At 41.5% G+C, this 16,276-nt stretch overlaps 1 protein-coding gene across 13 annotated transcripts in view; it reads left to right on the forward strand.

Annotated features, from left to right (window-relative positions):
• ANKHD1 (ankyrin repeat and KH domain containing 1) overlaps positions 1 to 15,403 on the forward strand; it is a 142,426-nt gene extending 127,023 nt beyond the window's left edge. For 7 of the 13 annotated variants that reach the window (XM_012748869.2, XM_012748880.2, XM_075996125.1 and 4 more), the window contains 7 exons: positions 3,866 to 4,042; positions 5,076 to 5,327; positions 5,811 to 5,986; positions 7,272 to 7,436; positions 10,871 to 10,980; positions 14,726 to 14,899; positions 15,059 to 15,403. In XM_012748869.2, coding sequence (XP_012604323.1) covers positions 3,866 to 4,042; positions 5,076 to 5,327; positions 5,811 to 5,986; positions 7,272 to 7,436; positions 10,871 to 10,980; positions 14,726 to 14,899; positions 15,059 to 15,062 — 1,058 coding nt within the window. In that variant the 3' untranslated portion in view covers positions 15,063 to 15,403. Of the gene's footprint in view, positions 1 to 3,865; positions 4,043 to 5,075; positions 5,328 to 5,810; positions 5,987 to 7,271; positions 7,437 to 7,712; positions 8,210 to 10,870; positions 10,981 to 14,725; positions 14,900 to 15,058 lie in introns of those variants that run through there. The other 6 variants (XM_012748872.2, XM_075996126.1, XM_012748875.2 and 3 more) reach the window with 4 other exon arrangements.
• The last annotated feature ends 873 nt before the right edge of the window (positions 15,404 to 16,276 follow it).

The raw sequence follows: 16,276 nt of genomic DNA on the forward strand, positions 1-16,276 counted from the left end.
TTATATTTTCTCTGTGATCTGTCTCTCATAATAAGGAGGTTCTACCTTATGGCAGTCCATTTTCTTAGAATTGGTGTCAGAGGACTAATAAAAAGGGCTCATGGGATACTTTAAGGACTCCAAATTTACAGGTTTTTTTTTTAAATTATAGCGATTGTTTACAGTTCTCAGATTTTAAAAATTGAAGTTGCAAAGGTGTTTAGGCACCAGACCATGATTTACCTTGCTTAATAATATTCATTCTATATTATTAATATTTGATGTAGCTATTTGAAGAGATCCAGTCATTTATAGGTTCTTATTTTAAAAAGACCAACTTATATTCAGCTATTGGCTCCTAAAAATTAGAAATTAGTTGCTGAAGCATCATAAGAAAGATATAGATAGTTATGAGGCCAGTTTTGACTTAGAGATATCTGAAAAACCAAAATGTATTTTCCAGAGTTTAAGAGCCAAATTGTCATTCAATCTGCACTATTCTGAAAAACAAATTAGAAATGTGGCTGACCCATAATGGGGATAAGAAGCGCACTATTGCCAGCTGGGCACAGTGGCTCATGCCTGTTATCCTAGCACTCTGGGAAGCCGAGGTGAGAGGATTGCTTGAGATTAGGGGTTCAAGTAGCTGGGCGTGGTGGCATATGCCTGTAATCCCAGCTACTCCGGAGCCTGGAGCAAGGAGGATCAGTTGAGCCTAGGAGTTTGAGGTTGCTGTAAGCTAGGCTGATGCCATGGCACTCTAGCCCAGGTGACAGAGCAAGACTCCGTCCCAAAATAAAAAAGGAGCCTTATTGCCACTTGGCATTTCTATGCCAGTTGGAAAACTGCACCATAGCCCATGCTACCTTTTTTGCTAATTATAAACTAATCTATGTTGTTTAAAATTATTTGTAAGTTATAGATATGGCATAGCCTCAGCTTTCATTTCAGATATATTTTCATTTACTTTTCAGGAAAACATAGCTGTTATATCATCTTTCAAATAGAAATATAAACCTGCATAGGAGCATCTATGTTTCAAAATATTATAACTTTTCATTTTGGGAAACTGGAACAGATTTTGAGAAGCTCCAGGGTGAAGTGCCTAGGCTGTAATAGAAAGCATTCATCCTTGACCTTCTTTCTAGGGCCCAGGATCTGTAAGCTTGGTCCTATTCCTATATTGCCTCTCTGGTTTCTTTTGTTAATTCTCTTCTTTCATGGAACTAGTTTGCTCTTCTAGTTTTCAGGTAAGAAGAAAATACTTAAGAAGATGGGGAAGAGTCTGGAGAAATTGAAACCGTTATACACTGTTGGTAGAAGTGTAAAGTGGTACAGTCCCTTTGGAAAAACAGTTTCACAGTTCCTCAAAAAGTTAACATAGAGTTACCATATGCTCCAGTAATTTCACTCCTAAGTTTATGCAAAAGAAGACCTATTCTATACAAAAACTGGTACACAGATGTTCATGGCAGCATTATTTATAGCTGCCAAAAATTAGAAATAACCCAGTGTCCATCAACTGATAAGAAAATAAAATGTAGTATATCTGGAGAACAGAATATTTTTGTATTTGGCAATAGAAAGAAATGAAGTACTGATTCATGCTATAACATGGATGAACTTAGAAATGATTTTGCTAAGTGAAAGAACCCAGTCACAAAAGACCAAATATTGTATGATACCATTCATATGAAATGTCTAGAATCAGCAAATCTATAGAGACAAAAAAGTATATTAGTGTTACCTAAGATGGAGAGATTGCAAGGAGGGGGAGGGTGATGGCTAAGGGGTACAGGGTTCAAAAATTGATTGTGGTGATGAATACACAATTCTGTAAATATACTAAAGCCACTGAGCTGTATAACTTTAAATGGGTGAATCATATGGTTTGTGAATTAAATCTCAGTAAAGCTATTTAAAAATACATTTATGTAGCATCTGTTTATTTGCCTAAAATGCAGCTGTTATAATCTTTACAAAAGACTGACAAATTTCACTGTAAAAATATTAAGAAGAGGCTATTATAGGAATGATTATTTTCCTACTTTATAGAGTTTTTAAAGCCACATTCAGAATTCTCACTACCCTAGCTAACATCTACTTTTGTTAGCACTAAAACTATAATTTTATTTTTATTTATTTTTTCAGAAAAGGTCACAGGGTAATAGTTGCCTAGCACCATAATGAAAGTCTGCAATAAGTAGAAAACACATCACGTTATCCAAATGTTCAGAATAGGCAAATCTGTAGAGACAAAAAGTAGATTACCAGTTGCTTAGAAGTAGAAATATGGGAGTGAGAAGGACAGTAAGTGACAGGTAATGGGTATGGAGTTTCTTTTAAGGGAGACAAAAATAGTCTAAAATAGATTGTCGTGATGGTTGCACAATCCTGTCAGTATACTAAAACCCCACTATTAAATGGGTGAATTATATGGTATGCGAATTACATCTCAAAATTGTTTTATAAAAATGATGGGGGCTGGGCGCGGTGGCTCATGCCTGTAATCCTAGCACTCTGGGAGGCTGAAGCGGGCGGATTACTCGAGGTCAGGAGTTAAAAACCAGCCTGAGCAAGAGCGAGACCCCGTCTCTACTATAAATAGAAAGAAATTAATTGGCCGACTAATATATATAGAAAAAATGAGCTGGGCATGGTGGCGCATGCCTGTAGTCCCAGCTACTCGGGAGGCTGAGGCAGCAGGATTGCTTGAGCCCAGGAGTTTGAGGTTGCTGTGAGCTAGGCTGATGCCATGGCACTCACTCTAGCCTGGGCAACAAAGCAAGACTCTGTCTCAAAAAAAAAAAAAAAAAAATGATGGGGAAATAAAACTGTTTGAAAATAAGATCTGCCTGAGATAAGTTTTGATAATTTTTTTTTTTTTTTTTTTTTGAGACAGAGTCTCACTCTGTTGCCCTGGCTAGAGTGAGTGCCATGGCGTCAGCCTAGCTCACAGCAACCTCAAACTCCTGGGCTCAGGCAATCCTCCTGCCTCAGCCTCCCGAGTAGCTGGGACTACAGGCATGCGCCACCATGCCCTGCTCATTTTTTCTATATGTATTACTTGGCCAATTAATTTCTTCCTATTTATAGGAGATACGGGGTCTCGCTCTTGCTCAGGCTGGTTTCAAACTCCTGACCTCGAGCAATCCGCCCGCCTCGGCCTCCCAGAGTGCTAGGATTACAGGCGTGAGCCACCACGCCAGGCCAGTTTTGACAGTTTTGATGCTGATGTTAACTATTTTTTCCTGAAATAAGCACCTGTAATCCTTTTCCAGGCCCTTGTCCCCTTTCCTAATACATTCTCCAGAGAAATAAATGGAATTTGAGAAGATGGCTTAGTTCAGGTTTATAGAAACTAGATAGAAGCTTTGATATAGTTTGTAATTGTTGATTTTTTTATCAGATAGAATACTGAAATTATCCTTAGTTTCATAGTATGCTTTTCCTCCTTGTTGGAAAGGAAACATTGGTAGATTTTGTTACTCATCTTCCATTGGAAATGACTGTAGTTATATAGATGAAAAATTGTACTTTGAGATTTACCACAAAAGAAGTTATTGATGAGTACCACTTTATTACAATATGTTCTCATTTCATGTCTCCTTCAATTAAAAGCTTTGAGATTTGTCCACAATATTACTACAGGCGACTGCCATTGGGTTCACTTTTCTATATCTAGTGCTGTTTGGTGATACTCTTCTGGATTGTAAGGAAAAAAAAGGGTTTGGCCAATACAGTATCACATAAATGGATTATTTTTGCTGCGATCCACAAAAACGAGCCACATGCGGTCTTCCTTTTCAAAAGGGAATAAGTAAACCTCAAACTTTCAATTTTAAAGCCTTGGCTAATTGGATGTCTTGGACATGTTTTATTTCAGGGTTACCATCCATTGACCCATCAGGCAGCTCCCCATCTTCCACTTCTGCTACTCTGACAAGTTTTTCCGGCATACCAGGAACAAGGGTTTTCCTGCAAGGGCCAGCTCCTGTTGGGACTCCTAGTTTCAACAGACAACATTTTTCTCCCCATCCTTGGACAAGCGCCTCAAACTCATGTAGGAATCCTGGAAGAACTCTTCCCAAAGAGTTTTGAATAAGTTACTAAACCATTTATTTCAGGGAACACTATGTTTTAAACATTAGTAAACTAAACGGTAGGCAGATACTCAAGGTTTGTATTACAGTCATGTCAAAAAATTGTCAATCATTTGTAGGATAGAAAACTTGAGAGAAAGGGTCAAGCTATTCCAAGCCAGAAATGTTTGCATTGGGACTTGGATCAAGAAAGGAGGTACTACAAGTAGTTTTACAAAAGGACCCTTTGGGGGCAGTGCTGTGACATTATTTCTCAAATATGAGAGAAGTTGAATTTATGTATATGGTTAATTTGGTATGATTTCTCATTTAATTTATGAAACTACATTATTGCCATTTGTAAGTAAAAGTATTCCTTTGTTCTGACTTATTTATTTCAGTATTTAGAATAGCTTAAGTATGTGGAATTGAACAGGATTTGATTTTTTTTTTTTTTTATGAGCATCAGGAGGTAGTCAGTATACTGGATGTTTTGACAAAGAGAGCTACCCAAATTACCTAAGAGTACCATTAAGAAACAAAGGTTTGAATTAAGCCTACAATCCTTTGCTAACATTTAATGTTTCTTCTTTATGGAAAGAAAAAGGCTGTAGAAAAAAAAGGAAAGAACTAATAAGTATAGAGGGCTACCACCTGTTTTACATACAATATGCTTGGTACTATGTGAACATTGCCACATTTTAGTTAATTTAAAATGTGACATATGTTTTGAGATTATTTAGAGCTAGAGTAAAAGTAAACATGGCCTGTTTCCTTTCTAGCCTTGTTCAGTTCAATCAGGAAAAAATGTTTTAGATTTTGTTTTATGGTTAATATAGGCAGAAGTAGTCTAGGCTAATGTTTACAGAATTACATATTTTCATTTGAATGCTCTTATAAAATGAAATATTTCTCTACAGAACCTATGTTGTGGAATAGATCTTTCCAACAAGGCTTCTCATGTTCTTAAGTTTTTGTATGTAATAAAACAATAGAGAAATATTTTGCCACCAGGTGACTCTCCTATTCCATCTGTTTCTTCGGGATCATCTTCACCTCTTTCAGCCACTTCTGCCCCACCAACATTGGGCCAACCAAAAGGAGGCACTGCCAGTCAGGATCGAAAAATACCTCCTCCAATTGGAACAGAGAGACTGGCCCGGATTCGGCAAGGAGGGTCTGTCGCACAAGCCCCTGTGGGGACCAGTTTTGTTGCTCCTGTTGGACACAGTGGAATCTGGTCATTTGGTGTCAACGCTGTGTCAGGTACAATTACCTAGCCCTCTCTCTAGAAGGATATCTCAAGTTACCAGTTTGCCATTAAAACTTAGTTTTTTAGAAACAAACAAACAAAACTTAGTTCCTATGCTTAACATTCAGGAAAGGGTATTTATACTTATGAGAAGTCCAATCCAATCTCAGGGTCTGGAATTTCAGTTGGGATGATATATAGAGTTGATCATAAATAAAAGATTCAAAGTGAGCGTCCTTTCCCTCTTAAACAGTCATTTGAGTTCCTTCAGAGAGCACTTAATCTTTTGAAAGACAAGGTAGAGTGAAGTATTCAAGGGACTTCACCCAGTTTTCCAGGAACTTGTTTTTTTTGGCTTGTAAGATTGTGATGAATATGCCTGAGCTCTTCAGAGAAAAGATTTTGATCACATTTAGTATGAAAAAGGAATAGAGTGGTAATGTTTTATTGTTTTATATAAATAAATATCAAACACTGTTTTCAATTCTTCTTTCTAGAAGGCTTATCAGGTTGGTCGCAATCTGTGATAGGGAACCATCCAATGCATCAACAATTATCAGACCCAAGCACATTCTCCCAGCATCAACCAATGGAGAGAGATGATTCTGGAATGGTAGCCCCCTCTAACATTTTTCATCAGCCTATGGCAAGCGGTTTTGTGGATTTTTCTAAAGTGAGTTGACAAACATCATTGTAACTTGTTTGACACTTTGCCAGCCAATGTAGTCACATGTTAAGGAATAGTTTGTATTGAAATAATTCTCACTTTTGTTTCTGCGACTTTGCCAGATCTTTTGCTCAGTTTCAAGAGTGAGTAGTATTGTCGACAGTTAGTTTGTCCACAAGCCATCCTGAAGATGTCCCTATCCACCTAAAATATCTGAGGGATTTGTGTTCTGCTGCCACAGCTTTGAAGGAGGCCTCTACCTCTCTAAACAGTTGGCCATGAGCTCTCTGATGCCTTCTTGTCTGTTCTGACAGCTTTCTGGCTACCATAAAGCCAGATTATGGCTGGAAGTAATCATGTAGAGTTCCTTTTTTTCTTCTTACCACATGCTTTATTAGTGAAACTAAAATATGGGAAAGTTGAGGGTATTAAATGGTTTTTTGGGGGGTTTTTTTGTTTGTTTGTTTGAGACAGAGTCTCGCTCTGTTGCACGGGCTAGAGTGCCATGGCATCAGCCTAGCTCACAGCAGCCTCACACTCCTGGGCTCAAGCAATCTTGCTGCCTCAGCCTCCCAAGTAGCTGGGACTGTAGGCATGTGCCACCATGCTCAGCTAATTTTTTCTATTTATTTGATGGCCAATTAATTTCTTTCTATTTAGAGTAGAGACAGAGTCTCACTCTTGCTCAGGGTGGTTTCGAACTCCTGACCTTGAGCAATCCTCCCGCCTCGGTTCCCAGAGGGCTAGGATTACAGGCATGAGCCACCTCGCCCAGTCAAATGTTTTCATCAGATATGGAGTATGGGAAATTTCCTGATGACTTGATATTGAATTTAGTTTAGTTTTTTTTTTCTTCTTCCTTGTTGAAAAATGTTGTGGATACAGATAAAGACTTTTGCTTTCTCAACACTGCCATGCTATACTACAGGATCCTCTAGAGTTCTTTGTTTATTTTAGAGACAGGGTCTTGATCTGTTGCCCAGGCTAGAGTACAGTGGCATCATCATAGCTCACTGCAACCTCAAACTCCTGGGCTCAAGCAATCCACCTGCTTCAGTCGACTATAGGCATGTGCCAACACACATGGCTAGTTTTAAAACTTTTTTTAGAGATCGGGTCTTGCCATGTTGCCCAGGCCAGTCTCAAACTCCTGATCTCAGTGATCCTCCTGTGTGAGTCAGCATGCCTAGCCCTGGAGTTCTTTGAATGAGGGAAATTGGAGAGGTTTAAGCTGGTATTGTGGGATAATTTATAAAAATTTTACGATTAAACCTTTTTTTTCCTGTTTTAGGGACTGCCAATTTCCATGTATGGAGGAACCATAATACCCTCTCATCCTCAGCTTGCTGATGTTCCAGGAGGCCCTCTGTTTAATGGACTTCATAATCCAGATCCTGCTTGGAATCCTATGATAAAAGTTATCCAAAATTCTGCTGAATGCACTGATGCCCAACAGGTAAAATGGGCTTAATGCTCTTTTATTTTTCAGATTTGTCATGTCCTTCTTTTAATTCTGTGGGTAGTGCAAATTCTGAATGTCAAAAGTCATGAATCAACCATGTTAATCTGAACTAGTTTTTCAATATCAAGATGATGCTACTAAACATTTTATTTCATGTATGTGTATTCTTCGTAGGCAGAAACAGTGAATTGCCATTGCATTTATATATTTATTTTGTAAATGTCTAAAGATTCCTAATTAGAAATTCCAATTTTTCCTCCCCCTTTTCAGATTTGGCCTGGCACGTGGGCACCTCATATTGGAAACATGCATCTCAAATATGTCAACTAAGTTAGAAGGTCTTAATTCTTTAGCCTTGTTTGAGAAACCTATGACTTTGGAAGAACCCTGGGGATTTTTTTTTTTTAATGTGCCTAACTAAGAAATTTTCTCTGAGCAATGGAAATTTGATTGTCCATTGTATAAGAACAAACTGATTCCTATCCACCTGATTATGTTCTTTGGTTAGTTTAGCCATTTTGAACTTAAGATCAGATGAACTTAGTGCTTTTGGCTAAACATACTGAATGCTACTTGTATGCAGACAAGAATTAATTGATTACATATTTCAACCTTGTAGGGTGGTAAATACATGTATAATTGTTTACATACTTAAAAGGAAAAAGTTGAGTAAATTTCTTGTCATATAGTGGCTCTACTTAATGTAGCCTGTATTAATGTGAAATATTTACCAGAATATTCAATAAAAAGATGAACAGTGTTTAGAAGTGGGGTGTGATCCTTTCAGTGGTCATGCAGGTACCACCCTATCCACATCATAATGAACCAGATCGTTAATACTGTATTTGTAACAGGCTTCTCACATTTTACACTTCAGAGTCCATTCTTAGACTGCCTTGAAAAAGCACTTTTAAGACTAGTTATCTATTTATTCTGTGTTAAACATTCCTTGTTCCCTTGTTGTCTTCCATATCATTTTATGTGTGAGAAATTTCAAGCCCTGGCAATGTGTCTTACCTAACTTTAGCAGATAGGCCACTGATAGGTTTTTGCTCTTTATAAATCATGAGATTGTCAATAAGAATAAATGGATTTAAATCAGATGACACTAAACAAACTGAGGAACAACTAAATCATCAACTTCAGCTTCCTTTTTTTTAATCTAAAAGATTCATTTGGTTATAGGTGTTTTAAGTTTTGAATTAAGACATAAGGGGGGGATGACTCCTGTCATTCTGTTGTATTGTTGAATCAGCTGAGTAATGTTTATAAATATGTGACTTATTCTGGGCTTAGTTCCATGGCCCCAAGTATGAAGAGCCAGTATGTTTAACAAGCTAAACACAGGAACACTGGTTTTGGTTGTTTTGGACAAACCATAGGCTATGCCAAGAATCTGATGCAATAAAGAAGGAAAAGTTATCCCACTGAAAATTATAGTCATCAACTTATTTGTATTTTAATATAGCTGAATTTCCTGGTCTTATCTATAGGCAATATGAAAAAGAAAAGAAAATGTTTGAGGCTGATAGAAAAGCCAAAACATATCAAGTCAAAGGAGGATGCACAGAAAAAGAGTAGTAACAAGAGGCAGCAGCATACTAGCAGTGCTTTTCTATTCTTATGCCAACAGAAATTCTTAATCTTCTCTGCCCAGGTCCTAAAGCCAGAGTCAGATCAGACAGATCAACAAAACATGTTTGTTTTATATTGTTTTTGACACTGTCTCACTCTGTTGCCCCGGCTAGAGTGCTGTGGCGTGGCGTCAGCTCACAGCAACCTCAAACTCTGGGATCAAGTGATCTTCCTGCTTCAGCCTCCTGAGTAGCTGGGACTACAGGCATGCGCCACCATGCCCGGCTAATTTTTTCTATATATTTTTTAGTTGTCCAGCTAATTTCTTTCTATTTTTTTAGTAGAGATGGGGTCTCGCTATTGCTCAGGCTGGTCTCGAACTCCTGAGGTCAAATGATCCACCTGCCTCGGCCTCCCAGAATGCTAGGATTACAGGCTTGAGCCACCACACCTGGCCACCATGTTTGTTTTATGTTAGACATAACCTGGTTGTTTTGTCTTCCATATCATCTTACATATAAGAAAACTTCCTTAAGCTCATTTGTATTTTCTATTTTGAATGGATTTGAAAAATGTCACTGGTGTTGAAGCTACTGCCTTTGTAGTGATTAATAACCACATAAAGTATTCTCAAGAGGCCCCCTGACCTTTGCGGGGGTGGGGGGTGGGAGGGACAACAAAAGACCCCCTTGGATCACCTACATATATTGTTGTTTCCACTTATCACTAACAACCAAAAAATTACCTAAAATTAGTGAAATGAATGAAACTATTCTTGATAAAATACACACTAATGAGAGATAATATTTAGTAAATTATTCAGTGAGACAAAAAGGTGAGTTTTATTCTATCTAATATCTACAGTGAATTTTAATTGTCTGGAGGAGCCCTTAAATTCATACTCTACACCTTTAGGACAACAGAATGAGAAATTTTATCTCAGGTCAGGAACAAAAATCCATGAAGGGAAAGGAGGCAATTGTGAGGAACTTTTAGGAGAATTGGGAAGAAACAGCAGTTGTGCGGTGGGAATAGTTCTTTGGGATGCTATCCTCCCTTCCCTCTTACAAGCACTTCCTTCCTTTCTTTCTATTTGGATCCTAGTAGCTAACTCCCAAACTCATTTCTCCTGCTATAATCTCTTCTTCCTCTGCCTGCCTCTTCCTGGCATTACTTTACTACTATTTTACCAACTTCAACATTGGATAAAACCTAGCTCAGGTAAGAACTCAATTACTTTCAAAATATACAAGGGATATGGGGGGAGGAAGCGTGTATACAATGGAACAACTATAGTCAGAAGCCTAAATTCTATTTTCATTTCTGCCACTGAAGCTTTATGACCCTGCACAAGTCATTTCACATTTCTGGGCTTCATTTACCTCATCTGAAAATGAAATTGAACTTAAATGAACTCAAAAGAGTCTTCTAGTTCTAACACAGGTTTTCTTTTTCTTATGAACAAGAATATAATGTATGGGAATACTGGAAGCCATTAGAATATTTACAGTGCTGTGGTTTGAGAGCCCCTAGCATTGGTTCTGATAAGGAGTCAAAAGCTTGCTGTTGTGGAAGCCCGCATTGATTCTGAGATTTTAGTGGAGGCAGAAGAAAACTTTGCATATCCATGGTGAGCTCTCAAGTCATTAAGAAACATCTTGCTAAGGCGTAGATCAAACTCCATGAGAATAATAGCTCTTTCAAGGAATAAAACTATATCATCAAGGTTTCTGGACCCACTTATTTCAAATAGTGTTCCATGTAATAAAATTCTACCACACAATAAAATTATTGATGTTTTAAGACCCTTTAAACCTATTGTGGCTACAGTGTGCTGACTTGCCCTTTTATAGGCCAGTCTGCTTCCTTCAGTCCCTGCTCTCAAAGGGGAAATCCCATCACCTCAACTAACCAGACCGAAGAAGAGAGTTGGACAGCCAATGGTGGCCTCTCCTAATCAGAGGTAAGAAATCTCAGGACTTGAAACTACAGTTTCCATCGGTTCATGTAGATTCTGGCCAAATCCTGTTCTAAAACCTCAATACTAGTGCAAGAGGAGACCATCCTTGGTTTGAGTTAGCTTATAGAAGGGGAAAGGCTGGTCACATTATAGTTTCAAGCCAAACAAAAAGGAGTACTTAGTATAGGTGATTCTATCCAACTGTTTTAAGACCTTTGGACCACGTGTAAACCCAGGAAGAAGCAAACAAGCCTGTAGGAAAACAGCTGCTGAACATCCTGTTCTCTGACTAGCAAGAAGCACTTCTACCAAAAAGTGTGGCTGGTTGTGATATCCTCCCAATGGACTCTGTCCTGAGGTGAGCGGTTCTGATAATGCTGCATTTTCTATTCATCGTCAGTGATTTGTCATTTAGCCAACAAGCAGGTTCCTTCACCTTCACCCCCTCTCTCCTGTAGGCAATGGGTGAGACAAAGGTGGTTTTAAGCATCAAAAACTTAAGTGTGTTAAGACCACCTCTCATAAAGGCCATAAGCCTGGGCTTCAAGACCTAATTTGGAAAACAAGGTCATAAATCAGATGATCTGATTGCAAACCTATTTTGTAATTACTTTTCACATTCCTGTTTTATCTTAATAGTATTGGTGTGAGTCCAGAGCAGTTTGTCTGGTAGCAGAGACCTGGTATTTCCTTATAGGTTTAATCAAATCTCTGGGGGTAGGCCTGGGCATATTTTGTTTTTACAGCTTCCATGTTCTAATGGGGAAATAGTATTGGCCCTCTGATTTAAACTCTTGTTCCTTCATCCAGGTTGCATGGATAATGAATCTGGTTTTCTCTCTAAAGCAAAATACCTAGTCCCCAGCCCTTATAGCACACAGAGTCTCCAGAAAAGTTAGCTGCAGGCATTAGTCATTATAGTAATAATTGCTGCTGCTGTTTTGTAGTAGAGATTAGTGGAAGGAAGACCTCACCTCCACACTGATCTTTTTAAAAATCTTAGACACTTCTCTCCTACTCCTCCTTTTTTAAACTGGTCTTTCTCAGTCTCTCTTGGTGAATCCTGTTTCTTTACTACCCCTTAAATAAACGTTGATGTGCCCAGGCCTCCTTTTACACTGTATCTTTTCCCCAGTGATCTCATCCCACTCTTGGATTTCACTACGCCCAAATTGAAGTCACTAACCCAGGGTTCTTCCCCTGCATTTGCAAAGCAATAATATGCCCATCTTCTTATTTTCCCTATTGTATTAGTTGAGACTACTTAGCCACCAAGACTCTCAAGCCAAAAGATTGAGAATTATCCAAACTCTCCCTTTCCCTCACTCCCACCCATATTCCTCTTATTCTTACTCTCCAGCACTGCTAAAAGCACTTCATTTAGGCATGTACCATTTTGTAAGAGACTCAAAAACCTTTTTGGGGGATAGAAAATATACATACCTTTGCTACCCAAAATGTGATTCTGAGGACTTGAAGCATCTGCATTACCTGGGATTGTATTAAAAATCCAGAATCTCCCCATGGACCTACTGTATCAGAATTCTCATTTTAACATGATCTGCACGTGACTTATATGCACATTAAGGTTTGAGAAGCACTGATTTATAAAATACAAATTTTAAAAAATGAGTAAAGAAATTAGAGCTAAGGGAAAATATGAAGTCAGAGCTGAGGTCATATTGGTAAATGCATGCAAATAGCCCACTTAGTTTTTGGGGGGTGGGAATGGGGCAGTACTGATTTTGAGGAATAAACAGAGGACAACTGTATGAAGTCAAGATTTTCAGTGTGTATAGGTACTAGACTTAACTCTTCTACCATGTCTCTGGCCTATCATTTTGTGCCTACATCAAAAAATCTTATCTTCAAGGCCAAATTCTCTCCGACTTTCCTTTTCTGAAAGCTAAAGACCAAGGTCTCATCACCGCTGGCCCTCTTTTCCTCCCGCCCCCCTTCCTTAGTTGCAGAGATCAGTGGACAAGTTTCCCCACTGGTGATGCCTCATGTTAACTTCCCCTACCCCCCAGCTTTTACTTCTTTTAATTAAATTAGTACAGGTATCCCTTCTTCAGAAAGCCAGCCAGCCCTCCATGACCTTACCCTTCCTGCTGTGCTCCAGGCCATTCTAGGTGCCTTTCACCCTATACTATTGTTGCTTATGGAAGGCAGTATACAGCAGTGCTGAAGGGTACAGGCCCTGGAATCAGATGCACTCAGGTTTGATTCCCAGCGTCCTCTCCTAGAGGATGCATAACTTTGGCTACTAACCGTGCTTTACTGTCCAAACTGCTGCAAGGAATGGATGAGTAAATACTGGACAGCAACACTTGCCCTCCCTCACCTGCCCCCAATGCCCAGCTGTAAACAGGTTGTTCAGTGCTAGGCCTGGGACTCAGACCCTTTCCAGCTTTCTCTGAGCCAAGGCGTGGTCCCTAGCGGGTAGGGCGGGCCCACCGGCTTGAATGACGGCACGTGGCCCGCCCCGGGCGTGACGTCGTCCTAGTGTAGCCCGTGGCTGCACGTGGTCGGCTGAGTCCGCCTCAGACTGAGCAGTGCTCTGCGACCTCAGCACCAGCTGGTTACCTTCCTGCTTCTGCTCGCTATGTCCACGTCCACAAGCTGCCCGATTCCCGGGGGTCGGAACCGGCTGCCCGACTGCTACAGCACCACGCCGGGGGGCACGCTATACGCCACTACCCCGGGAGGTCAGCTGGCCGGGCTGGGGTCTGCAGGCTGCGGGCAAACCAGCGCGTTAGTGCTATCATGGGGCGGGGGTGTGGATTTGCGGGCCTTGGACGCGTGCGCAGGCCCCTCTGCTGATTGTACCTTTGGGGGAGGATCTTTGGAGCCAAAGCTCAGTTCCCAAAAACCTTGAAGTGATGCAGTAAGGCCATAAGCCTAGCTTCTGGGTATTTGTGGCTGTAATTCTTCTCAGGGGTCTGGGTTCTGGGCTCCTTGCGCATGCTCCCACCCCTAGCGACTTTGCCTCCTGGGTATAGGAGCCGAGGCCCCTGAGTGTAGCCTCAGCAAGCACCGGGTGATGCAAAACTAGAGCAGTTGGGGGTGGGTGCTCCGTTTACGTGCAGCTGGCTGGAGGCTGTTTGGTTGGGCCAGCAGCCTGGGATCACGAGCTACTGGGCTCCCGACCCAGAGATTCCTGCCACGTGGGAGGGGAGGGGAGAGAACAGGGTGGGGCCTTTTGAGGACACCTCACAGGCCAAGTTCTTCTGGGCTAGGCAGAGCCTTAGGGGACTTGGGAGCGGTCAGGATAAGAACAGCGTGTCCCTGTGTTTCACTGGGAACGAGCTCCTCCCTGCAAGAGATAATAGCCCAGGTGGTACCCCTGGATGAAACCCTTCACAACTGCTATTTGGCTTCTTGATCCAAGTGAGTCTTGTGAACCAAAGCAAGGAAGTTCCAAAGCAGTAGCCTGAAGTACCTGAGCTCCAAGTTTGGTGCTCTTCTTAGAGCCAAGACCTCATGTTCCTCCAAACCTAAAGCCCCTGCCTGAACCAGCTGGGATGCCCCACTTGCTTTCTGGTTTTTAGCCACATCTTAGGCCTGGAAGAATTTTAATTGCTGTCAGTTAAGATCCTAGCAGGACTGCAGAGCAGATGCCCTTTGATACACAGGGAAATGTGACACCACCACCCACAACCCCCAGTTCCCAGAAGTCCTGTATGGGGCTCCAATCAACTCTGTACCCAAACTCCTGACTCTTACCTTAGCCCCTACCCTTTGACAGGCACCAGGATCATCTACGACCGAAAGTTCCTGCTGGAGTGCAAGAACTCACCCATTGCCCGGACACCCCCCTGCTGCCTCCCTCAGATTCCCGGGGTCACAACTCCCCCAACAGCCCCACCCTCCAAGCTGGAGGAACTGAAGGAGCAGAAGGAGACAGAGGAAGAGATACCCGGTAAGAAAAGCAGGAATTAAGAATTGCCCCACCCTGTCAGTTCAAATGCTCCTGTGAAGTAGAGTGGGGATTCATTTCCAAGAGGGGTTTCTGCACCGATGCTGTGAGTCTGTAGACTCTCAGACCAGCAACCAGTCTTCCTGCCTTTTCTCTCTCCAGATGATGCACAATTTGAAATGGACATCTAATCCAGTGCAGATGACCGTGTGTGTGTGGAATTATAGAGGGATCCCTCAGCCACTGCTGCCACCACCTCTTCTGGGGTATCCAAAGGCTAGCTGGCCTCATCTAATCTGGAAGGGAGTGATTCTTGGTTCTGGGCCTCCTCTAGTTCTGAGGCAGCTAGACCAGGGATAGGAGTGGGCAACTTGCCAAGCCCTTGGCTCTGCTTTCTCTTTGGTTTGTAGGGACTCCTCTCAACCCCAAGCCCTCTATGCTTAGGGGCTGGGACTGTAGGGGATGGAGTATGTCACCTTCTGGCTGCTTAGTAAACATTCAGAGAAATGCCTTGGCTCCAGTGTTCTCCTCAATGCTGATCTCCCCATTTCAGCCATATAGTTGAGGGCCCCCGGTTCATTCATTCTCAGCTTCCACCAGGCCCACTTTTAGCAGCAATGAGGCAGGCTACTGAAGCTGCCAAGCCATAAACAGCAATAGCCTGGCCCTTGCCAAAGGCTGTTCCTGTCTTTCTAGGAAGCAGCATTCCTGGAACTGAGCCTCCCCAGCAGCTCCTCCCCTATCCAAAGCACGACTTTTGGAAAAGAGGGGCTGTCCCTGCCTATAGTCATCCCCAGTCTTTCCCCCATGCCTTTTCTGCTTCCCACTGGTCCCCCTATTCCAACACTGAAAGCATTATAACCTCCCTTCTCACAAGATATCCACAAAAGACCTCTCTGTCCCTGTCCCTTTCCATTCTGCTGCTGTTCTCTAAGGGTTAGAATAGGCTTTAGGGCCCACGTTGAAGGCCAATATGAGGCAGATGCTTGTGTGGTGAGTCAGATAAAGTTATGATCCCAAACCTCAGTAATCTGTTCTTTTTATCCTTCAGTTTACACAGCAAAACCCCCATTGTGGTTCTAAGCTCTGTGGCACATATATATACATATATATATATACACACACACCTCAGGGGTGATATAGTGCAAACAGGATTGTCTTTTCTTCTTGTTGAGGGAAAAGTCTCCCCGTGCTGTTTGAGCCTGTTCTCAGGCTGGGCCTCCAGCCTGTCTTTGGATGAAATCATCCAAAGACAGGGCTGCTCTGCCCAGTGAGGGATGTCCTCTTCAGTCTTAATTTTGGGGAAAGCGGTAGTCAGCAATTGAGTCATGCCCAGCAAGGCCCTTCATGATGAGTGGAGGAAGAACAGAGGTTTGCAGG

Source organism: Microcebus murinus, chromosome 21, assembly GCF_040939455.1.
Source record: "Microcebus murinus isolate Inina chromosome 21, M.murinus_Inina_mat1.0, whole genome shotgun sequence".
NCBI classification, from domain to species: Eukaryota; Metazoa; Chordata; class Mammalia; order Primates; family Cheirogaleidae; genus Microcebus; species Microcebus murinus.